At 55.1% G+C, this 24,889-nt stretch overlaps 2 protein-coding genes across 2 annotated transcripts in view; both read right to left on the bottom strand.

Moving 5' to 3' along the window:
* The window catches only part of CHST14 (carbohydrate (N-acetylgalactosamine 4-0) sulfotransferase 14), a 2,217-nt gene extending 1,807 nt beyond the window's left edge, over positions 1–410 (bottom strand). The window contains 2 exon segments of the mRNA XM_014940608.1: positions 2–316; positions 405–410. Of these exon segments, the coding sequence (XP_014796094.1) occupies positions 2–316; positions 405–410 (321 nt within the window).
* An 11,064-nt stretch (positions 411–11,474) lies between these two features.
* BAHD1 (bromo adjacent homology domain containing 1) lies at positions 11,475–24,111 on the bottom strand. Its single transcript, XM_014940717.1, has 6 exons — positions 22,470–24,111; positions 18,977–19,338; positions 16,912–17,071; positions 15,884–15,960; positions 13,200–13,291; positions 11,475–11,916 (listed from the first exon to the last, which is right to left on the bottom strand). Exons 1-6 carry the CDS (start codon positions 24,097–24,099, stop codon positions 11,727–11,729), a joined length of 2,511 nt encoding a protein of 836 aa, XP_014796203.1. The 5' UTR covers positions 24,100–24,111; the 3' UTR covers positions 11,475–11,726.
* Positions 24,112–24,889: the final 778 nt, after the last annotated feature.

Raw genomic sequence — 24,889 nt, 5'->3', positions numbered from 1 at the left:
GCCGCGGCCCGGCCGGCAGCTCCCAGACGCTGCGGGGCATGGCGGGCTGCCCGCAGACGGCGCGGATGGTGCGGTTACGGATGTCCCGCAGCACCTCGGCCTCCAGCTCCCCGGGGGCCTCCCCGCCACCCCCCTGGCCTCGCCGGGAGCGCTCCCCTCCCGCCGGCTGCAGCGGCGGCGGCTTCACCTCGGCCAGGATGCCCTTCTCGATCATGAGGAGCAGCCCGCTGGAGGCCAGGATCACGCCGAACATCAGCCCGGGGGAAGGGGAGGGCGAAGGGGCGATCCCCCCGCCGAGCCCCGGGGGCCCGGCCCGCTGAGGGGATGGAGGGCCTCGGGCCAACGGTTCCAGTCAGGGCTGCGGCCCCGGGGGCGGTTCGGCCGCGGCCCTGTCAGCCCGGCACCGGCATCGCCACGGGAGCGCCCCACGCTCCCCAAAACACACTGTACACGTAATTTAAAATAAAACCCTCCGGCTTCCTCTGGGTTACGGGACGCTGCTCGCAGCACAGTGGCTTCTCAGCTCGGGTTTAGCCCTTCTGTGGTGACCTGCGGGCTTTGAATCAAGGGCTGCAGTGGTTTTCGCAGTACTAGGCCAAACAAGCCACAATTGGTAGTTGTGCCCTATGTTTTTCTTACAGTGAAAGGGTTATTTTTCACACTGGAAGGGTTATTGCACATGGGAATGGGCTGCCCAGGGAAGCACTTGAGGCACGAGCCCTGGAGGTATTTAAAAGCCGGGTTGACACAGTGCTGAGGGACATGGTTCAGTGAGGGGTTTTATCAGAGTTAGGTTGATGGTTGGAGTCGTTGATCTTAAAGGTCCCTTTCAACCCAGACAATCCTATGATTCTATGATATGGATGCGCAGTTTTGGCAACCAAAAGGAGAAGATGACCTGAGAGGCGAGCCCCGAGCAGCGCCGAGGATGAGGACAGCTGTGCCACCTCCCGACAGCCAGAGGAGGAGATTTCAAAAAATTCGTAGCTATTTCCCCCAAGACACCCTCTCCCTGTGACTCTGGCTGACATTCTCTCAAGGCAAGTGGCATGAGGCTTCCAGCAGCCAAAGAAGCCAGAAGCTGTAGCCAGCGGTGGCCATTGGAGCCAGCCCGAATGGCCCATAGTGTTGACCAGCCATAAGGATGCTGTTTCTACTTACTTTCCGGAGCAAAAATCATTTCACGCTGCCATTCTTCTGTGGTTTCTCTTCAGTGCTTTTTTCCAGAGCAAACCACGGGGCTTGTGCATCTGAACGCATCGTGCAGGGACTCTCTCTGTCAAAAGCTTTCTTAACATCAAGAGAAAAAACAGCTTCCACTTAAGTTTTCTTTGATCAAGAGCCAAGAGCGTTTTGTCAGCCAAGGCAGACAAAGCATTTGTAGCGCAGCGCGAGAGCCTGGAGCTAGATTATTTTACATTTTACAGGTTTATTTTGATGTAAATACAGCACTAGCTCTAGGAAGAGGCGGTGTGTCCTGCCCTGCCACCAGCAGCACAGCTGTGAACCTGCTCTGATTTCAGAGGGAACCTCCAAGGACCCCATCTCAGCCTCAACACCACCGAAAACTGAAGCTGCACCAATGTACGGAACCCCTGGCACCAAGAGGAGAAGCAGGACCCTTCGGAAAGCCCTCCTCTTCCAGAAAAAGACTCCAATTACAGTAAACTCCAGTAATACAGTGCCAAAGCAGACAAAGGAAGTTTTTGTTTCTTAGAAGGCACATTAGTCTGGCACCGCTTGTCCTCTTTTGTTTCTGTTCACTCCGAATACCTGTAGGTCTAGAGAAGTTATAGAAGATAACAGAGCGGCTCTGGAAATATATTCCAGACTGCTAGAAACAAGGCTGCCCATGATGGCGGTGGGTTTATTTTTCTCCTAGGTTTGAAGCTCTGAGCTCTGTGGGTCCCTCCCGGGTGTCACCACCAACCTCGTTACCTCCTCACACACCCATATAACGTGGAAAGTCACAGAGTGGTTTGGGTGGGAAGGGACCTTAAAGCCCCCCGGTGCCACCCCCTGCCCTGGGCAGGGACACCTCCCACCACACCAGGTTGCTCCAAGCCCCCTCCAACCTGCCCTTGAACCCCTCCAGGGATGGGGCAGCCATAGCTTCTCGGGGCAACCTGGGCCAGGCTCTCACCACCCTCACACCAAACAAGTTCTTCCCCACATCTCAGCTCCATCTCCCCTCTTTCAGTGTCAAACCCTTCCCCCTCATCCTAGGACTCCCCTCCCTCATCCAGAGTCCCTCCCCAGCTTTCCTGGAGCCCCTTGAGGGACTGGAAGGGGCTGGAAGGTCTCCCCGGAGCCTTCTCTTCTCCAGACTGAACCCCCAACTCTCTCAGCCCCCCCTCCCAGCAGAGGGGCTCCAGCCCTCCCAGCATCTCCGGGGCCTCCTTTGGCCCCATCCAACAGCTCCATGTCCTGCTGTTGGTGGCCCCAGAGCTGGAGGCAGCACTGGGGGGTCTCCCCGGAGTGGAGCAGAGGGAACAGCAACGAGATGCTGCCAGCAGTTTGGGGTTTGTTTTTAAATGAATAAACACGTATGATTAATCTTAACGTTTCTCTAAACTCAGCATATTTGGAAAGCTGTTCCCAATATTTTCAAGCCTTAAATGTATCAGCGTAAAGGTGGTTTTGAAAACAAGCACTGAAGAGAAGGGAATTAGGGAGGAAGCTCAGGATCTAGGTAAAGGGAACAGAAAAGAATAAGCAAATTCCATCCCTCGTGAAAAATGAGTTATGATAAAACACGCGCCATTGTTAATTAGATCAGCTAATGGAAGCGACTTGAGCAAGAATTCCAGCCTGACATCTGTCCCAGCAGAGTTCCTTCAAAATAAGCACCAGGAGGAATGAAATAAAATAAGTAAATCTTGTATTTACTTGTGAATTCTGGCAGTGGGACGAGGTCCCTGGGATGGGGTGGGCTCTGGGCCAGCACTGCTGCCTCCCCGGCTCCCAGACCCACCGGGGGTCCCCGTCTCCGGGGTTCAAGGGACTCGGGGTGTCCCCGGGAAGGGAGATCCCTTCAGGAAACCCATCCCCAGGGGGGGTCCCAGCTTCTGTCCCGGGGGAGGCGAGAACAAAATCCAACCATGGAACGGCAAATGCGGTAAAATAAAGGGTACGAACGTGCCAGAGAATTCCCTTTTTACGGGGAATTACAGAACGTGGTGTGAATTCAGCCCTCCCCGTGCCCTGCGCTTGGGCTGTGATGGCAGGGGGCTGGGACTGGTGACGGGGATCCCCCCCCCCCAGCCTGGGACAGGAAAACCAGTTAATTGCAAAATCACCCTCTTTCTGAGCAGTTTAGAGCCCTCTCCCTGAGAAATTAATGTCCTGGGCCCTGTGGAGAGCAGGGGGCGGCTGGTTCCCCTGCCGGGGTGTTCATGTGTGTGCCTTTGAGGGAAAAAAGAGGAAAAAAAAGGTGTAAAGTAAAAGGAAGAGGAGATCCTGAAAGCACAAACGCTGCTCCTGCTGAGTCAGAGGGCACCGTGCTCGGCTTTCAATCTGGGTTCAAAAAAAGAAATAAAAATCAGTGTGTTCGAGGGGAAATCCCAGAGAATCTGCTCCTGTGCTTGGGGGAACAGGGAGAATTTAACTCCTGGGGAGGAAGGAGGGATGTTTTCTTACCGGCTCTTCCCAGATGCTTTCAAAACCCCGACATTCCCAGTGCCTGGCTCTGGGAAGAGCCACAAACCGCTTCCCAGCGGGAATCCCGTGGGGTTTCCATCACCACCTCCTTTATCACGGGCTGCAGGTGCCACTGTCCCCATCCCGGCTTTCCTGTGGGATTCTCCCTCGTCCCGGCGGAGAACCAGCACCGCATCCCCGCTCCCTCAGCAGTGTGGGAATAGCAGCGAGCGCGGCTGGGGAAAAAAGCTGGATTATTGATGAAATTATTGCATTATGAACCAGAGAAAACTCCGAGCAACAAAGAAAACTCCTTCTGCCAGACTGCCTGGAGCTTAACGGATGTTTGCAGAGGGACCAGGGTCTTGTGGGCTTTGCTCTGGGCTGTCACAAACCCGCGCTGGGGCTTGTGACATTAATTAATTTTAATTATTAAATCATTTTTGCATTAATTTCACAGGAGAGGCGGCTGGGACCCAGAAAACAGCTCTTTGCCAGGGATGGGGCCGCTCAGGGATTTGCAGAGACCCCGGGGAAGGGTGGCAGCACCGGTCGCTGCGTGCAGAGCATCGACTCCTTCCCTTTCTCCTCCTGAACCTCCTCCGAAATCTTGCAGAGCTCCCAGAGGAGAAGTCTGGGGGGACACAGGCACCGGTGGCCGCTGAGCCTGGGCGCTCCCAGCCCAGCTTTGCCCAGTTTTTGCTCGATATCCTTTCGAAAACACCTCTCCATTAGAACAGTTTGTTTGTCTGTTTTCTAATACACGTATCCCAGGGCTCTGGCTGCTGCCAAGAGAGGAAATATTCATGGAGATGCAGGCTTTTGTCAGCGTTGTTAAATTGATTTGCTTTTAAGAATTATTGGGCGGTCGAAGCCGCTCCAGCTCCAGCTTGTTTTTGCAGAACGCTCTGGAGAGGTTTATAGAGATATTAAAATTAAATAGGAAGCCCCGGAATAAACGGTGCTTCCATTCAGTGACTCTTGTAAATCCAGTTTAAATTGTTTCCTTTATTAAATATCCTTTCCTCTTAAAAACGGATTAACCGCTCTCACCGGAGGCTCTGACGGAAAAGCCACCCCATCTCCATGGCAACGAGTCGCACGGACGCTGCCGCCCAGGGGTCTCCTCCGTGTGAGCCCGACCATCCACCCATCCCAAATCACACTGGTATGGCACTGCCCCTCATTAACAGCCCGTTATTAATGGTAACGGGGGTGTCACCAGGACTGCACGGCACCGGGGTTCCTTTTCCTGGGGATCCCAGCCCCTGCGGAACGTACGGATGGGAATGGATGGGAATAGGTGGGAATGGATGGATATGGATGGGAATGGATGGATATGGATGGATATGGATGGTGGGTGGCCGCATCTCCCAGCGAGACAGGCAGCACCAGCCACATTTCCGTCCCTCCCCCTGATCTGGGACTCGCTGCTTTCCCTTTTCCCAACAATTGTCCTCAATTTCTCCAGCCCTTCCTGGTGGCCCTTGGACTTGCTGCCAAAGCTTTGCATGGGGGGGTTAAATTGATGGCCCCACAGAGCTCTCGACCCATGTTTTGGGCTGGTGTTTGGAAGAACGTACCTGGAACCCTGCAGTGGATCACCCTCGTGGCGTCCTGGGGAGAATTCCTGGATAAAGGGCTGGTTTGGGTGAAGTTCTGGGGTTTGCAGGAGCCTGGAACGGCGTGGTCCTGGCTGCTCCCCACCGCGGCTCCTTCCCTGGGGCCGGATGGGAATTCCCTTTGTGCCGGTGGCTTCCGTGGCAGGGGACAGACTCCGTCTCACACATGGTGGTGTTTCAGGGGAGAGGGAGCTGTGCAGGGTGACCTGTGAGTTCCTGCTGCTCCTGGGCCCCGAGGCCGCAGCAGGGACCCGTTTCAGCCCCCGGTCCCCCCAGCGCAGGCAGAGGGATGCAGGAACCGGCTGCAGCAGCAGCTGAGGTGAATGTTTCAGGTCCCAGGGACACCAGGGTAACACAGGGATGTGTGTCCCTTCTCCCCGGGTGGCACCAGCCACCGTGGCTGTGACAAACCTCTGGCAGACAAAGTGTCTGCTCGGGCACAGCTCATTTATCAGCAGCCGCTGCGGAGGGACGCAGCCGGGGAGTGAGTGAGTGCTCCGGCGCGTTAATGTGACAGCCCAAATTGCTCCCGTCTCTTGGCTGGGATGGATTCTGGCACAATTACAGTCAATTATAATTAGCGGCATCAAAGCAGCAGTTAAATGTAACCAGGAGCTGGTGGCTTTTGCTCCGGGTGAGAAGACACGGAGCGAGTCCTGCTGGCGCTTGGGGTTTGCTGGGCTGGGAGACGCGGGGAGCGCGGTGGGAGCCCCAGGAAGGCGGCGTGTGCCAGGAGCCCAGCTGGCATCTTCCCTGCCAAAGGGGGCTACGCCAACGCGAAACGAGCAGCCACGGAGCAAGGAGCCCCACCAGCCCCCGCGGCTGTGGGGAACCCCGGCAGTAATGCAGAGGAACCATCCCCTGCTGCTCAAAGGGATAAGTTCCCAAAGCTCAGGGTGTGCTTTTCAACATCTCCCACCCACTGAGCTCATCCCAGGACCCAAACATCACCCCAAGCCTCTGGAGGTGCTGGCAGCCCTGAATGGCTTGTTCCCAGCCCCCCAGGTGTCACCGTGACACCTTCCCCACGAGGCTGGTGATGCTCTGCCACCCCCAGACATTGCATGTGGAAGGGAGGGGAGGTGTGATGCAGCAGGCGGGCTCTACAGAATCACACAGGGTTGGAAGGGACCTCTGGGGATCATCTAGTCCAAGAATAGTTACCTGAAATCACCCTGGGGTCATCAGAACCAGATGTGGAGCCACCATAGAACCTCCGCTGGCCACGGCGGTGCAGGATTTGGGTGACAATACACCTCGGTGCTTCACAGCCGGGTGAGGCCACCTCCACCAACACACGGTGTCACCTCCAAGGACGACCTCGTGGCAGCAGGACTCAGCCAAGGCAGCTGCAAAGTCCCCGGCAGATCAGAGATGTGGCAGGAGAGCAGGAGTTCGGAGAACGTCAGGCGCAGGAGAGACGGATAGAACCCAGCGCAGCTCCCTCGGGCAGCAGATTTCAACAGTAAATCCAATTTTGTTTGACATTAATCCCAACTTTTCAGTGCGCCACAGATTATCCTTCTGAGGACGGCTCTCCAGGCGGGACGAGCCGGGACAGAAAAGCTTTTTCCTCAGTTTTCTTTCTAATTGTCCCCTTCGAGAGACTCTTCCCGCCCGGCAAAGCGCCGGAGCTGCCCAGAGGAGCTGGTTCCCGCTCCGTCCCCGGCACCGGCGCTGCTGGTCCCTCTGGGCAGACGAGTCACATTAAACACAACTGGAAAATTTCAAATCCTTTCTTCAGCAGAAATCCAAGGCTGCGGGGTCAGGAATGTCATCCCTGCTGACCCCACACTGGCTCGCAAATCCGAGTGTGACTGGCCGAGCTCCTTACTCCCTTTGGGAAGACACTGCGAGGGGATGGGGATGCGGTTTCGGTGCCCAGCCCCTCTGCATCCACCCCATGCTCGCCGCTCACCTCCCTCTGTAATTAGGAGCTAATTCAGGGTCGGTAACAGACCTTACTTTTTCTTCCTGCTCACTTTGTTCCCAGGACTCATCCTTTCCCTCCCCAGGTGTGCAAGGGTCTGACTCCAACCAATACACAGCGTTATTTCTAGAAATAGCCAATTCCAAGGGGCAGCCATGTCACCTCCCCCCCCGGGTGCGGATGCTCGGCACAGCCTGGTCCCAGGGAGGGCACCGAGCCCTCACCCAGGTTCTGGGGTGAATTCCCTGGTGCCCGGAGGAGCAGCCCAAGCGGGACCCTTCCTGGCCCATCCCTGGCAACACCAGAAGGGGCACCGAAGCCCCAGGAAGGCAAACACCATCTCGGCAGGGAGTGGAAATCATTAAAGGCCCCGAGAAGCCTTTTCTGGAAGCGGGGAGGCAGGTAAAGCTCATTCCACCTTCAGTCAGAGCTGCAGAGAGCAGACAAGGCGGCCAAAACAGGGAGTTAATTCAGCCGAGGGAGCGAGGCCGGGGCAGAGGGGTCCCAGATGGGCAGGAGCTTTACAGGAGCTGGTTTATCCTTCAGGAGAGTTCAGAGAATCCCCACATCCACCCACCGCCACAGGGGAAACCTGGAAAAAGCCCTTTTTCTCACCGAGAAGGCAGATTCCATGAGGCAGCTCCAGGGGCTGTGTGGGGAGCAGCCAGGCACCGTGTAAGCCGTTCTCACCGAGGATGAGTGTGCAAGAGCCCTCGTAGTCCTCGTGCACAGCTCTTGCACATGGCAGCAGCTCCGGCCGTGCACCCCGAGACCTGCAGACACCTCACACCCACCTTTAAATACGGACATTTCCATCCAGATCCCGCTCCTCGCTGAGGGTTTCAAGCAGGTCCTTTCTCTCCTCTCCTCTCCTGCTCCCCCGAGTCTCCTCCTGCCGCCTGGGCACGGCCGTGTAGACCCCGGGCTGTGGGACCCGTCCTTGGTGGGGGCACAGGGCTTGGTGACACGGGGCCGGGACACTCCTTTGCTCCTTCCAGAGCCAGAGACGCTTTTCCACGTCCTTGCCGGGTTCCCAGAGCAGGGGCTGACACCCCCAGCCTCGCAGAGAGCAGCTCCACCACCACCCCCTGCCCGGAACGGCAGAGACTTCAATATCCCCGTGACAGCAGCTGTTGAGAGCACGTTGGAAAAGAAATAAGTCAAACCCCAACCAAATCTCCTTCCACTCGCTCCATTCCCAGCAGAAAACCCCAGAGCAGCTCACCTCCATCAGTCCCCAGCCCACAGCACCCACCTCTGCTCATACGTGGGCACCTTCACAGAATCACAGAATCACAGAATCACAGAATCTTCTAGGTTGGAAGGGACCTTAAAGATCATCTTGTCCAACCGTCAACCTGACTGACAAAAATAGACACCCGCACAACAAACAAGGAGCATCATCACTAAACCAGACCTCCCAGCACTACATCAACCCGGCTTTTGAACACCTTCCATCACTCCCAACTCCTGCAGCCACCGGGCGCGAGCGGGAAGTTCAGGGGAGGAGGAGAAGAAGAGCAAGAAGAGTGCAGCACCCGTGTGTTTTCTAAATCAATACAATTTTTCAAATTTATTTTTTAAGAATTACTTCTAATATATCTTTCTCACAGAAGGAGGGTATAGGGAATGTTCTCATTCCATCTGTAAACACTGAAATACAGATCTGGGAAACCAGGGAAGAGACACAAAAAAAGTGCATTTTACAAAATTATCAACTAAAATATATTTTACATGTATTACGTTTCAATTTAAATTCTACCGACTGCATTTTCAGTTTCAAAAAATATTTCCATATCTAATAGATTAAAAAAGCATGAAATATTTTCATTATGGATAAGACATTTCAATTCATTTACATGCTGTTTGCACAACAGCATACGCAACCACGGGAATCTCCAACAACGTTCTTGGCCTGAAGCAGGTTCTAACACGAGAAGAGTCAGGATTTGTCCTCTCCAGAGAGCGCCCAGAGCCCCTTCCAGCCCCAGGGCATGGACCGTTTCTCTTCTGCCCGGAGAGGAGCCAGGAGAGAGGTGGGATCAGGGGAGAGGAGGAGTCCAGGGGGTCGCTGTGGGTTCCAAGGCGGGATCCAAGCCCTTCCCTGACTGTGCAGCGATGCTCGGGCTCTGCCGGGCGGGTGGCTCTTGGAGCATCCTGCGTCTGGTGGCACTTTGCTAGAGGAAGGTGGCTGCCCAAGGAGTCCCTACCGAGTCAAGCGTGTGCATTTGGGGCTTCCTGTCACCTTCCAGGCCACCACCCTGTGCCACGGCCCCGGGGTGCAGCTCCCCAGCCCCCTCCGTGATCCCGTTTGTGATGGGCAGGAGCAGCTCTGCATCCCCAGCGTCCTCCCTCCCGCCTACGGAGGGGACCCACTTAATATCCTCTCCCAGTAGCATCAGAGACCACTTTCTCCAAACCCCCCCCCATGGCACGTCCCCACGAGAGCCCCAGCAGTGCTCCTGACACCGTGCTGCTGCACCCCCAACCCCACCGCATCCTTCCAAGAGACCACCAGTGCCCGAGCCAATTGTTAAGGAGAAATCTGAGCAATTACTTTGACACTAACAGTATCTTGAGGTATAAATGAGAGAAGATGCTTCACCCACAGAATTCTTGCTCCGACCAGACCTCCTGGAGCGGGGGGCTTTTTCCCCCTGGGCTACACAGGCAAGAACGGAGAGCGCTTTTCCAGCATCCTGGGGAATTGCCCACCAAGGGCAGGGAGACACGAGCCCCGCTCACCCACCGTGGTGGCTACCAGATCTTCTCACCTCCTCTCAAGCCATCTTCTCGACATGTTCCCCTCTTTGGTATGTAGAGCAAATCTCTGGAGAGCTCCTGCCTCGACGGGTCTGACGCTGGGGGGGGTTTCTCTCCAGGCCGGGCAGGGGGTGCAGCCGCTGGAGCCGACGAGCCCTCCCTTCCCGTCACGGGGAGTTGGGGTGGTGCCACGTCCACCCACAGGACAACATTAAAGCAGTATGAACACTTCCACCATTGAATACGAGTTCAGAAGCCCCAAAAAGAGGGGGGGAAATGCAGATCCCTAGTTTGAAGGAGGGACTCCAGGCAGCGGGAAGGTGGGTCGAGAGGGTGCGGGGTCTCCTTCGTGACGTTAGTGCAATCTAGAAAGGACTCCCGCCGGGCGCCAGCGACTCGAGGGGCTGGTACACGCTGTCCTTTGGTTTGCTTTAGAATCAACTCCCACAGGCTGCACCGGGATGAGCTAAGGTCTGTCTGGGATCGAGACACGTAAGGCAAGAGGCAACGTCTGTGGGACTCGGGGCACGAGTTCCTTCCAGGAGCCACAGCCCGTGGGACGCCGGGGGGAGCCTGGGGGGGCTGCAAAGTAGCGCTGAGACAGCACCACCGATGGCTTCAGCAGCAACACCCCGGTCAGGACGGTCACGTGTGGGGTTAAAATTTTAAAAAAATAATATCCTAAAACGCTCAAGAAAAGGGTTTGCCATCTCACCCTCCGGCCTCTAGCCTCTTCACACTGAAGACGTACGGGGTTAAACTGGGAACTGTGAAGGATGTTACAGGAGAACAACTGGGAAGAAAGAGTGAACCCACTTCTACGGCACGGCCCCCCAGGCCGCTGCAGGCAGAGCAACACTCGGAAGGGAAGGTTCTTGCCACTTTGTGAGCTCCCAGCTCCCGAGCTCCATGGGGCAGAGACCCTTTGGGGCAGGGACAGGGTGTCTGGGATGGACACAGGGTGTCTGGGATGGACACAGGGCTCTCTGGACACCACACCGGGATGGATGAAGCCTTCTCTCCTGCCGGCTCCCCCTCTGCCCTGTGATGGAGCAGGATTCCAAGCCGGGCTGCCAGGCCCCAGTCTCGGCGGTGAGTCAGAGAAGAGCGAGGAGAGGGGAAGAGGAAGATGAGGGAGAAGAGGGGTCACCTCTTCCCCTGATGGACCAAAACCTACTCAAGCATAACACAAGGCCACTCTGCATCCGGGCGGCTCCCAAAGCAAGGGCTGTGTTCTGAACTGGGAAGGCTCAGTCTGTCCTGGGGACAAAGGAGACCCTTCTGTGCTCTGCCACAGAACCCTCTGTCCTCACACGTCACCTCGGGGCACGAGACACCAGGGACCTGTCACAGCTGGGCTCACACAACGCACCGACGCGCCCCTCCTGCGCCTTCCCCCCGTCCCCACCAGCCATGGCTCTGGATTCAGTTTACTGGCTTTTATCCCCTGTGAACCCCTCCCAATATATGCATCTCTAGATACATATATAGATATAGATTTACATATGCAAGTACCTATATCTATATACATATATTTATTTTATACGTATATATTTTCATTTTATGCTTTTATCGAAGTGCTGTGCTTTCAACCGCTGCCTTCCTCCGCGGGGATCTGCTCCTGCCCACGTGTTTCAGTCCGAGGAGAGAGCGCCGGGTGCCCTCACCCACCGGTGGCCCAGGGCGAGCGGTGGAGAGCGGCACCCACGGCCCGGGCCACCAGCCCACCCCTGGGCTCCATCCCCACCCCTGGGCTCCATCCCCACTGCCTGCTACTGAGGGTTCTTCAAGATGCGCCCGTGTCTGAAGTCGTAGACGTGACGACAGAGGAAAACCAGCTCGGGGTCAGTGTCCTCGGGCACCTTGCGGTGCAGAGGGGTGGAGTATTCTTCCGAGGGAGGAACCATGATGGTTTTCCTGCCTGGGATCCCTTCGACGCGACGCTTTGCCAAGGCACAAAATCTGCAAGGAAATTCATTAGAAGAGTTAGCACGGACTCTTTTCATCGTCCACGGGTCGTGGCTGCCCGAGGAGGAGGGGTGGAAGAGGAAGGATAAGAGTGTGGAAGAGAAATGAACTTGCTCAAGAGGAGAACGTGAAGAAGCTGTTGCTTTTGATCCCCCCCAAACCATGGGAAGCAGCACAAGGGTTTATGTTCCTGCAGCGGTGGATGCCACACAGTACAGATGACTGCAATTAACCCACCGCGCTCTTACTACTTGGCGCTGCTGTTCAGGCAAAGGAAGAATTCAGGATGCCTTCAGGGATTATCTCTCAAAGGTGACCTTACCCACAACAGCATGAAAAAATGCCTGCCAACAACTATTCCAGAGGGCTGGGCTGTTAGAAGGGAAATGAGCTGTGTGGATCTACAGCTTAGGGGGTTTTTGTGGATTTTTTTTTTCGTTTGTCTGGGTTTTTTTGAGAGTTTTGAAAAGAAAGAGCAAAATTCAGCTTATACGGAGTTTGTAAAACAGGGTTTGTTTTTAGAAATTCAAACAGCAGAGCCCTAGATGAGGAGCAGGAGGACTATGAAAGCATCAGGGCTTACCCACCCCCTCCCTGGTAAGGCTGTGCCCCCAGCACGATGCAGGCAGCAGAACTGAAGAGCTGTAACACGCTTCTACATCATGGATTTGGGTGTCCATTCAACCCCTGTTCCCACTCTGCCCCACACATCCATCCATCAAAGGATGGCAGCCTGGAATACGGATGCTGGCAAGTTCTTCCTGACAAAGTTTCCGTTCCATCAGCAAGAGCTTATCAGTAAAAGCCTCACTCACTGCTCTGGGTGCTGCTGCCAAAACACCTGGATCCGGGAGCACACACACCAGGGGCTGGGAGAAACACTGGCCAAACCAGGCTTTTCAGCTGGCGACAGCACCCCTGTGCCACGGGGAGAGATATACAGCACCATTTCCTGCCTTGTGTAGCTTTTAGCTCCAAGTTATGGGGTTTTCTGCACCGTTCTCCACCCATGTCATACAAGTACAAACATTTGTGAGACCTTAAAGCTTATCTATCACAGAAATCAGACACAGAGTGACTCCAGAGTGGAAGCATCCCCCCCGGAGTGCAGTACCAAACTCCTACGGAGAGAGAGCATCATTCATCCAGCTCCTGGATGCTCCGCCCGAGTCTGTGGGGCTGGGACGGTCCTGCTGGGTGAGGGTGGGAAATGGGAAGAGTGAGAGGAGCTGGAGATGAAGGTCTGGGACCGGCAGCAAGTGACGAGCACCACCTACCTGCAGTACTCTGCGAAGGTCAGCACGTAGCACTTCTCCTCTATGCAGGCAACGCTGTTTTCGTCCTGATGCCGGGAGGCGAAGATCTCATTCTGCAGGAGGAGGAGGGACAGGTCACCTCGCTGGCCAGGAGCCCCAGGGAGGCAGGGCCAGCTCCACGCCTTCCCCCATCACCCTCAGGGGGAGTCTATCAAAGCCTGCTCGTAGCAGAGACAATATTTCACAGAATCCAGACACTTCCCAGGTGTTTTGGGACCTATTTATAGTGTGTAGCAGAATTTTATCCAGCACTGAGAGTTCTCCCATCGTTTAACGCTGCCCAGTGCACCTCGTGAGCCCAAGTGTTCAAGTCCCACACCTGTGGCCACCGGCACAAAAGCAGCGAGGCCACGGCCAGGGACAGCCCTCGACCTCCTCCTTCCCCTGGGGACCTGGGAGAGGAGCTCCTGCAGTGCTGCACTGGGGAAATAAAAGCAGCGCTTTGAAAGCGCTACCGCGATGCCTGGGGAAGACAGCGGGAAGGAGAGAGGGAGGAAGGCTGAGTTCATCAGGGGAGGTACTGCAGGGGCTCAGAAAGGGAGAAAAAACCCTGTGAGAGGTGTCTTTGCTCCAGGTTCTCCAAGATCTGACTCCGTGCCCAGACTCCGCGTGGAAGGAGCCGCATCAGGAACCCCGGTGAGCGACGCTGCTGCAGGAGGGAGGTCAGGACTCCCCACCCACACGTGCCCCCGAGTCACTGGGGATGTTCTTCATTCATTCTCCCTCTCCCCGCCTGGAAACCCTTCCATTCACTCGCACAGCTGAGAGTTTAAGTGGAGGTTGAACAGCACTTTGCTGTCCTTACTACTACCCTGTGACACACAACCAGTCTTTCTGATCCATCCCTGCATCAAAGCTAAAGGAATCCCCTCTTTTCCAACCCCTTCCTCATCCCCATTCAATTAAAAAGGCTGGTTTAGGGAGGGAAGTAGCAGTAACCTTTTTTTCCCAGGGTAATTTAGGAAATGTGGCTCTGCAGCTGGCAGGGTTGGTCAGGTATGGGGCAACCCAGACGGAGCCATCTGGAAGAATGTCAGGTGTGGTCGGGTGAGCCAAGGGGATCTCTGCACTGTCTGGGAGCGTGACCCACGGGCTTTGCTTCTGCTCCCAGCCCCAAAGAAGGAAGGACTCGCAAAAGGGTCACCGTTTGGGGACATCCTTAATGGAGAAAGGGAGAATGCCCCACCTTGCTTCTGCACATGGGGTTTTGGTTCTTAGAGCTCTCTGAGTCATCTTTGGCAGACTCAGTCCAACGGCACCCTCTCATTTGAAGTCTTGTGTAATTAAGCAGGTGTGCAAAAACCCAGCTTCATTCCTCCCGGCCAGCCTACTGGGCCTCTCTCTCTGCACTAAAATGCAACTGGGCACAATCACGCTTCATTTATGGACTGGGAAACTCTAAGGTTTGGTGCAGGAACTCATCTGTGCCTGCAGGTCAGGCCGGGACAATTCCCCGGCTGTTGCCCAGTCCTGCTCTCACCCCACCCTCCCTTTCCTTTAAAAAAAGGGGAAAAAAAAAAATGGAAAAATGCACCAAGTATTTTGGTGGGTTGAAACCAGCAGTAAATTCTCCATTCCCAGTTTAAAACCAGCTGCTTCTGTCACCCAACACAAGCCCATGTCATAACGATTCACAGGTTTTCCCTGTGAAAAAGCAAACTCGGTGACACCGGCACCACCTCCCGAGCCAGTCGGTCATTCTTGTCACAGACCTACACGGGGAAGGGGATGCATCCACGTTTCTGCACAAACCAAACAACCTTCTGGAGTTTAAGCAGCAGATTGAGGGATGTGAGCTCAAAAGGCAGCACGTGACAGAGGTGCTCCAACGTCCCACAGAATGGCAGCAGGAGCTGCAGTGTCGAGCTCGGGTGGATTCAAATGGCCTTTTGGGAAAAGTGTCTGATCTTGACTCAGTATAAACCCATTTTTCCTCACTCCTGAGGCAGCACTCAAACCAACCACTCACCCAATGCCGTTTTCTCCCATTGAAGGGAGAAACATTGAAACTTCAGAGGCGGCCACGTGAAGAACGCAGCGGCTTCTGTTACAGCCCAGAGTTTCTACAGCACCCAACACATCTGGCAACAGCTGCTTCACAGCCAAGAGGCAGCTCCAGTGTACCCAGAACACGGGCTCAGCCCCCTGCGTTTTCACTGAATTTCACTGAATGTTTAGAGTTGGAAGGGACCATAGAGATCATCTAGTCCAACTCCCCTGCTGAAGCAGGACCACCCAGAGCTTGTCAGAGCATGTTACTCAGGAGCATCCAGGCGGGCAGGCCTTGAAAATCTCCAAAGAAGGGGACTCCACAACCTCCCTGGGCAGGCTGTTCCAGGGCTCTGTCACCTTTACTGTGAAGAAGTTTTTCCACATATTTGAGTGGAACATCTTATGTTCCAACTTGTGCCCGTTGCCCCTCGTCCTCTCACTGGGAACCACTGAAAAGAGTCTGGCTCCCTCCTCCCTCAGCCTGCCCTTGAGATACTTGTCAGCATTGATAAGGTCTCCCCTCAGCCTTCTCTTCTCCAGACCTCGGGTTTGAGGGCAGCTGGGAACGTGGGGAGGTACTGGGGAGAACCCCTCTTCCTGCAGGAGTGGGGACACCCTGGGATGCCCCCTCGCCCCGCGCCGGGATGGCTCACCTGGTGCATACTGGGGTTACGGCCGCCCTGAGTGTGCTCCGGTCTGTAATACCACAGGAGGCTCATCATCAGCTCCCCTGCAAGGAGATTTATTTAAATACATCAAGCCTCGGTCTTCCCGTAGTGTTTTCCCACCACTACCCAGTTTCCTCCCCCTCCCTCCCACTCCCCCAGCGCTCCCGTGGAGGCAGCTGTGCCGCCATCAATATTTCATGCTGAACTAGGTGTCCTTTTGTTACAGCAAGAAGCTGTATGAAGTCGGCCACGTTGCTGTTCCATTACACCTTCACCCGTTTCTGCTTGTGCTACAGCGTCACAAAGAGGTGAGTCTGGCACCACAAAATACGAAAAATCAAACGTTTCCATCTGAAAAAAGTATCCGTTCGGACTGCAGCTGGAAAAGATGCTCGTGCAAAGCTTGGCACTTGGGGCACTGACTCCCAGGTTGGTGCCAGAAGGGCTGTCGCAGGATGACGGGTCTCACCACGCATCAATCACTGCTTTCACATGTAATTTTTTAATTTATTCTACTGCTAAGCTAGACCTGTGCTTTACAACACTGGGCACGGCCTCCTGGGCTCAGGTATTGCCAGACACTGGCCCTTAAGAGCCACCTCCCCCCACTCAAGTCCCCACCTCCCCTCGTGTCCCCCCGAGCTGCTGGGGACCAGCCCGAGCTCCACACCGGCTCCTGGCCCAGATGTTGGGGAGAGCATCTGGGTAAACAGCAGCTCCCAGACGTCTGCTGCAATGAAATAATAAAGGAGATCGTTGCTAAGACGGGCACTTGGCAGATATTATGTGCTTTCACGACCAGACAGATTTTGATTACCAGTCCCAGGCTAGTGATTAAAGAGCGTTTCAGTTCCTGGAACCATCTGAATGGAAGCCATGGAGCTAATCTCTTCCTCTCCATCACCCGCTCTGGCAGCAGCGGAGTCCCCTAATGAGCTCCCAGCTCTCCCAAGACCCATCGCTTCCCTCTCCCAGCTCCCCCTCATCTCTCAGGCACGGAGCAAACACGGTACCTGTTTTGGGGTCTTCCCACAGCGCCGAGATCTTGGCCACGTAGGGCATGGATTTCTTCCGGGGGCCTGACTTGAGGAGGACGGTGTCTCGTACCCGGATGATCTCCCCGTCTCTCTCCACAGCCTGGTAGCTCTTGCGCACGGCCGGCTCGGGCTCGTTCTGTACCATCACAACACACACAGAATAAAGCAACCTGAATGCAGAGGCGAAGGGTTAATTTACTATTCCCACTCCCTCAGTCCTGCTGCAGATTAAGACCTTGCCCAAGCCTTCCCGGAGCCAAGGGCTTCTGCTCCAACACATCTCCCAGGGAAGTCACGCAGCACGAACCCTCTCGTGGCACCTCCAGTCCCACCAGCTCGGTTTGTTACAAAGATCAGGTTGAACAAATTACTTTTTCTACAAGTTGGGCATTGACAGATAAAAAAAGCTCACCGAGGAACAGCATCCAAGTGACCCATGGGTCACAGGTGGCCACCCTTTTAAAATTGACCAAAACACAACTATTTCTCCTACGTAGCACAGGCGGGGAGGAGCCGCTCCCCAGCAGGACAGCAAGTCTCATAAATGCACACAGTTCTGAAATTAATACCTTATTTCAAATTAAAAAGATATTTCTCAGAAATACAGAAAAATCACCATTTCACCTGCCTCCCCTCATACTCAAAGGCAGGGAAAGCAATATTTTCGAATATTTTGAATGCTACGCATTTCTCAGATACACACAGTGTAAGGAAACAGATAAAACATGAACTATTTCACAGGAACGGGGCAGGGAGGGGGTGGCATAAAGCTTCACAAGATGGCTAATGTTTCCTTTGTAGTCTCTAACGTTACAAATTGATGACTTTTCGGACTGTGAGCTGGGGTTTTGTATTTTATTTTAGTTTTTCTCTGAAAATTCGCTTCAGAGTGCCTGAGCAGGACAGGTTTCACCCCCTGCCCGGCCGCCCAGGCACAGTCGGAAGCGTTAGGATCTGGCACTTAAGGAGATGAAGGGGGTGCTGCTCCCCCCAAAGTGTCACAGCCTGAGCGAGGGACACGAGAGCCCCATCCCTGCCTTTTGGGGGCTCGGTCCTCACACAGCCCCTGGTGCCCGGACACAGCCCCAAGGGCTGAGGCTGCAAACCCCATCCTGGGGGCTGCTGGCAGCAGTGGGGGTCACACCCCACCCCACGGAGCTGGGACCACAGCTCCCCTGGGCACTGACATCCACTGCACCCAGCTCAACGCCTCCTCCCCCCTCCCAGACAACACGCAGGCTTGGATTCCAATCCAGGCTCTTCTCTTTTAATAACACGAAGAATATTTCCTTCTCTCTCAATCAAAGTGGGCTTTTCTGGAGCTAATTGCATCTTCTGGCAGGAAGTCTCCCATCCTGCAGGAGCCAGTCTCTGCCCATGAACACAATAAATGGGAGAGCAGAGACAAGGAATCGTGGAAGGAGAGACTGGCCATGCCACCACAGAAAGTACAACCAGGGGGATAGCATGTGCTAGAAAGATTCCACCTGGGAGCCAGACACTGTCTCAACCCCCTGTGCTCTCTGGGAGATCCTGCTGGGCAACAGACACCACCAGTGAGAAGAACCACCTACGAGAGCGACCTTCAGACAACGGCTCCCTACAACAAGGCTAACACCTCCCTCCTTTTCTCCAGCAGGTCTGCCCTAACCCCGGAGGAGGAAGCTGGAGGACGGTCCCTCTGCGGGATGGACTCACACGTGCACAGATGCCACCCTTGCAAATGCCAAAGCCAGAAGTACTCATCATGGTGGCATTTCAGCTGATGCCAGCAAAGGAGCAGCAGGTTTTCCTTCCTTTCCAAACAGCCCGTCGCTCTGCACCAGGTAATACCAGGGTGCACAAGACAAACAAAGCCAACAGCAGCACGGCCTCCAAGCCCAGCCAAAAGGCACCGTTTGCTTGTCCAAGAGGTTCTAGATGGCACCTAGTGACCATCTCCACCTTGAAGCAAGACCCAAAACGCGCTCAGGCCTTTGTGATCTTGCATGACCGGGAACAGCCATGCCCACACAGACCCCAGAGCTCCACAGACACCTACCACGACGTAGACGGCCTTCTCGCAGGCCGTGCCCACGGGGATCCAGCCGTTGGTGGCTCTCCGTCGGCTGATGCGCTGCTGCTTGGGGTGGGAGTGACCCCCCGCTGCTTTGCTGTCGGAGGCGTGGAGACAGCCCGGAGTATTTCGGAGCCCGGATTTGGAGCCGCTGGGAGGCTTGGAGCTCTGTGGACATTCCCGGGCCATGGTCTGAGGGTCAGAGTTGGGGGTCTGCAGATGAGGAACGGGTTCTGCAGCCAGTGGCACGCTGGGTACAGGGCATCCTGAGAGCGGGTGGGCAGGCGAGGCGGGGTGCCCTGCCACAGGGATTGTGAGGTTCAGCTGGTCCAGAGACTTGCAGCCTTCTGGGAGGAGGGAAGAAAAGAGATGTGAGACCCACTGGAAATATAAGATGGACCACACAATCAAGACTATCCCAAACTACCACTGCCTTCTCCCAAAACTCCCTTTATTGCATTACAGCAGGAAAGACTATTTGCATAAAATTTCATTTTGCAGTGTCACTGGATTCTGAAAGCCAAGCTATTCCTCAGCCTGCGACGCTGCCATGTGTCGCTGCCGGTGACGCTGCACCACAACAGACCCAGCTGAGCCCCCCCGAGCAACGCCAGCCAGCAGCACGCACGAGGCTGGCCAGTCTCCAAAGCAGTTCCAGCCTGTCAATATGTATAAAAGAAATAAAAGGCTTATCAAAACAATGGGAGGGATTAAACCACGCTCGCAGAAGCAGCCAGCTTCTTTCAAAAAAGCCAAATTCTACTAATCAGGGAAAATTGAGACGATTCTCTGAATTAACTCCAGAGGCAGGCAACAACGCGGAACAGAACGATGTGAGAGGATGCACGCTGCTGCCTTCAGCAGAGCCCTGTCCCCAGAGCAGAGACACTGAGTTCCTACGTCGGCTGATGCTCAGAAAGCATCCCAGGACACCTCGCACGGCTCCAGGAGTCACAAAAGGAGCCCTCAGCCCAGGCCAATGTGTCCGACAGGAGCAAGTGGGGTTTGAATTTCCCGCTGTCAGCAGAGAGGAAGCTCCCAGACCAACACACAGAGCTCCCCTGTTCCCTCAGTCCGAAACCGTGGGGTTTTGGGGTGACCAAAACAGCAGCTCCAAGCCAGCTCCAGGAGATGCCTCCGGAGCAGAACGTGTCCGAGCAGATCCGTGGGACCGTGTTGCTGCAGAGCCCCTGCAAAACCCAACCGTGATCAAACACCTAAAGTCACCAGGCTCCAGCTGAGCCACTGCCGGGATCCCCTGGCAGTAACGGGGAGTTACCACGTCCTCTCTCCCACTTGATGCTCCCAAAGAAGCCACCACGAGCGTGAGTCTGGCCCTGGGCTCTGCTGGCCCCGAGCGGCAAATGCCACAGCAAATCCCCAGCCACGACGTGGGGATGCGTGTCCAGGTCTCCTGCCCGGCCCTGGCAGGCACGGGAATGAATCACCTCTCCAGTATTTTGCTTACAAAAGCAGTTTTCAAGCTTGAACTAAAGCAGGATGAAGCTTCAGAGAAGTATCTACTGAACTCCGGACAAGTAGCGCAGAGCTGGCCACGCCGGCCACCCCGGGAGCCGTCTGTGGCTGGTGGGTCCCATCCCCAGCACCCCCCAAACCAGCCGGGGGATCCCCCGTGTCCGGCAGAGCACAGCTGCCCAGGTTACAGCCTCAGCCCTTCGTTTGTAGCCAACAGACCCCGGGGTTTCCATATGAACACCTCAAACACCGGGAAGAAGACGGACACACCTCCAGGAGCCCCTCAAGATGCTCCTTCCATTCACTGCCATAACCCACCCCGGGAAGGAGGAGATCTCAGAGACACACTCAGATATAAAAACTGACTCCTCAGCACAAGTCCCTGTTAATATTCCAGGAGACCTCCTCATACACTTCAATCCGCAAAACAAAGTCTAAATTATTCCGATGTTGTAGGCTTTTAAATCTCAGTTGCTCACAGGAAGGAACTCGGAGCCAGTGAAGCATTTGTACTTACAGTCAGCTTTCACCCACAGCGCTCCGCAGCCCAAAAATGTGCCAGGAGAAGAAATTAACTTGCAACTTACAAACCTACACTGAGAAATAGCCGCAGGGTGACACAGCCACAGTAAATACCTGCCCCTGCCAGCACCCCAGGAGTCCCCGTGAGCGCAGGGAGGGCTGAACTCCAAAAACACACCGTTTGCACCACCTGCGTCCTGCGGGTTGGGGATGCGACGTTAGAGGCACAGCGGGCTACATTTCAGGAACAAAGTGGAGTGACACGAGCCCGGGGAGAGCTGTCAGACGGGAGCACGGTGCCGAGCTGGGTGTCTGTGCCCCACAGAGCAGAGAAGCCACCAGCCAACTCCGTCTCGCAGCCGCTGCGGGAAGCGGCTCCGCACCAGCGGGGGAATTTAGGGAAAACAGAAATTCTGCTTCAACAAAACGCTCCCCACTTGCAGCAGCTGCCACAAAGAGACAACAAAGGCTCGCTCAAACCCAGCGCTGAACCAAAACTTCACCTTCCTACCTGAAAATGTGTTTTGAGCAGGTAACTCAGGCTCCTCCTGCCTTGGGGACGGGGATAACCACGAGTAGACCGCAGCCCCGTCCAGCTCCACCGCTTTTATACAACGTGCTGGTGTCTGATAACCCCCACACAACAATCCACCTTTAAATATTTCAAAAGATATTTTTCACTAGCAAAGGCAAAGCTCTGAGATAAAGCACACCGAGGACAGAGTCTGAAAAAGGGACGGGACAGAAGCGCCAGGGAAATAACTCCATCACCTCCTACACCATCACCTGCTCTCAGGGCAACGCTCCCTTCTCAGGTGTTAAGAGCAAGGATGGGACCACTGCTCAGAATAACAGCATGCCCAGCACCTCAAGCACCACAGGGAAATTCAAGCATCTGTCCAAAGAGCAGACTGGAAGGGAATAGTTACACAGCCCTGCCAGGTCTCATCTATAAAATCTTAAACACGAGCTGTACGGGGTCGCAGTCATTAAGAGCCTAACGAGTGAGGCAGCGCCCGCCTCTTCCCCCCGCCGGGCTCCGCAGGGATGCTGCAGTCCCAGAGCCAGCTTTTGGGAAGGGAGGAGGATCTCGGCTCCAGAGCCTGCGCTCGGAGCGGCACAGCAGGACGGCCAGAAGCCTCGCAGGGCATGTAGGAACTAAAACCCACTCATTTTACACAGATCAAAGCTGAGCGGTTCGCTCCGGCATGACAAGTCGTGAGTCACCTTCTCACTGCCCAAATCCTTTCACTGATTCTATGCTTTCCACACCAATAAGACCTTACAGTGGGAAAAACCCCTCAGGGCTAAAAACGGGGCAAGGGGAGGTGAAATGCGGATTCTTTCCGAGCTGCAGACAGAGGGAACTTGCCTCTTGGCCACGAGACACCTTCATTAGCCACCGAGACACCTTCATTAGCCACCGTGCTGAACCAGCCCTCTTCTAGGAACGCGATTTTCTCCCAGCTTCGCACCTTACCTGCTGCAAAAGGCATTTTGTAGGGGTGTGTGTTCCGGCCGGCGTGCACGCTGCCCACCCGGCCCTCCGGCACGTGCACCACGCCGCACACGCTGTAGCTGCTCACGGCTGGCCCTTCTCCGCAACAGTACGGGGAGTTACACCAGTGGAGTGGCTGGAAATGAGCACCTGATGGCAAGGAGCCGGGCGATACCAAGAGCCCCTCGCAGGTCGCGGGCTGCGAAAGCTCGTCCTTGGGGTAAACGGAGCAGTGAGAGTAGCCACTGTACCCACTTTGGCCATAATACACGTAAAACCCGTTCAAGGGAGTCAGATCCGAGGACTCGTAGAGACATCCACAATCCGCGTGATTCCCCGGCACGGGCAGGGGAGGGAACTGCTGCACGGGAAAGGAAGGCTGATGAAACTCCTGTTTGGGGGTCGGGGATTTCTCTCCGGGTCTTCCGTACTCTGGCTTCATGGAAGCTTGTCCACCCATGAGCAAAGGCAGTCTGTGGTAGAACCCCTCCGTGCTGGCGTAGGAGCTAGACAGCGACTCGTAAGGGGGGGGTTCTGTCGCCCCGTAGAGCCTGGAGGAGTCCTGCTGCTCTCCCTTCCCCAAGGCGAGCCCTCGCCAGCCCTGCTGACCTTCCAGTTTTGGGCTGGTCGTTTCCTTCTTGGACTTGACGCAATTCTTCCTACCGGCTTTGGCCCATTTGAGCGTAGATTTTGAACAGTGGTTCTCGGACTTGCCCTCTCCATCCAACTTACTCCTCTGCTTCAGGGGTTGGTCTTTCTCGTGGGTCAGCTTCAGAAAGGCCACGGCGTTCAGGCTGGCCAGTCTCTTTGGGGTGGGATGGTAGGAGATGGCACCGTCCTCCCTCTTTGTCCCATCGTCAAAGACCTCGTCCAGTGAATGGTCACAGCTGTTGCATTTCGGGCTGGGCTCGTGCCGGTTCTTGCCTTTACCTGTTTTCGCAGCCGTTTTTTCCAGCACGGGCCAGTTGTCCCCAGTTGCTTTGCAATGCAAGCTCTTCACGGTACAGTCCCCGCCGGCTTTAACCGAGTCCCTCCGGAAACGCCTGCCCGACAACAACCCATCGTCCCGCTCGAAGAGCAGGTTGTTCACAGCCTCGGCGTTGAGCGAGGCCAGTCTGCGCTTCCTGGGCTCCGAGGGAGCAGCCTCCAGGTCCTGCTCCGTCCCTGGATAAGTTATTGTGCACTTTTCCCCAGATGAATCACTCTTCCCCGCTCCCACAGGCTGAACTTGTTCGGAGAAGAAAGCAGATCCCAATCCCTCCATCCAGCTGGGAAGGTCCTTTTTTTTACAGCTCTGGCTCTGTTTCGACAGAGACCCGGCCACATCCTCCAGCCTGGTGAGGAGCACTTTGCAGGTCTTTTTGTTCACCGAGGGGAGCAGACGCCTCCGCAGCGGGTACGTCTTTCGCACTTCGTGCAAACTCTTGCTTTTGTTCGTCCCCACGAACCCGCTGGGATAGTTGGGAGCCTCGGTGGCATCTCCGTCCCCCTGCTCCCCGCGCTCCGCGCCGCTCCTGTCCATCCTCCTGCTGCCCGCTGGGGATGAAGCTCGGCCAGCAGAACCAGCTGGGTGTTTCAGAAGGAAAAGTTGTTTCTTCCGGGCATGCGTCATAGGATCAATGTCCAATCCTGAGAGCAAACAGAAAAAAACCAGCTATTAATATCGCCGAGAGGGACCCATCTCCTCACAAAGCACCAACTGCCAATTAGGAAATATTTGGGGAAGCTTGTTTCTATACACAGCAGAGCCTTTTTGGGTGATGGCCAGTTAAGCCAATTAGGAGACAGGATGCAATGAGATGTGGTTTAATATTAAGCCATAGAACACAACATTAATTAAAAGGAAGGTGGTGACGGCAAATGCCACAGCAGCTGGGAAAAGCAGGGGATGGCAGAAAGCTGCTTCACCCAGCTCCTGGTCCAGGTCCGGTCCCTGGCACAGCCACACTGCTTCCAACACGTCACAAATTCTCATCAAATCTACTAAAAGCTGATCCCAATGCTGGTCTGGGGCACCCAGCAGCAATAAACCCCAGGCACTGGACTGCTTGCGTGTTGATACAGGCAGGCTGCTTCCCTGTCGCTTTCTGAAACGATCAGGCAAAAGAAAAACAAAAAAGTCCACCTACTCATGTGAAAGGTAAACTTGGTCCATGAAGCAGAGATCTACCAGCATTAATAAAATAAATAGATGCAAATCCCCATGCAGGTTAGAACCTGGCTACTCGCCGCTGCTGGCGTTCCCTACAGTTGTATTTTATAAACATTGTGGACATCAAATCACCAAGTCACCACGTTCGGCAGAGAGGCCCTAAAAATACGTTTATGGGAGGAAAAAGAATTACTCAGCTGTACGTCATTCCTGACTGTTCATCTAGATGCTGTGTCAAGTCACTCTTCAA

The sequence above is a fragment of the Calidris pugnax genome, unplaced genomic scaffold (genome assembly GCF_001431845.1).
Source record: "Calidris pugnax isolate Ruff unplaced genomic scaffold, ASM143184v1 scaffold98, whole genome shotgun sequence".
NCBI classification, from domain to species: Eukaryota; Metazoa; Chordata; class Aves; order Charadriiformes; family Scolopacidae; genus Calidris; species Calidris pugnax.
The sequence above is the reverse complement of the archived record's forward strand: the minus strand, read 5'-3'. Positions and strand labels throughout refer to the sequence as shown.

Coding starts and splice junctions, on each gene's coding strand:
- BAHD1 (XM_014940717.1), bottom strand. CDS start 24,099: ATGACGCATGCCCGGAAGAAACAACTTTTCCTTCTGAAACACCCAGCT. Junction 17,072..18,976: donor AGAAGGCCGTCTACGTCGTG/GTAGGTGTCTGT, acceptor GTGATGGTACAG/AACGAGCCCGAGCCGGCCGT. Junction 13,292..15,883: donor GTAACCCCAGTATGCACCAG/GTGAGCCATCCC, acceptor CTCCTCCTGCAG/AATGAGATCTTCGCCTCCCG.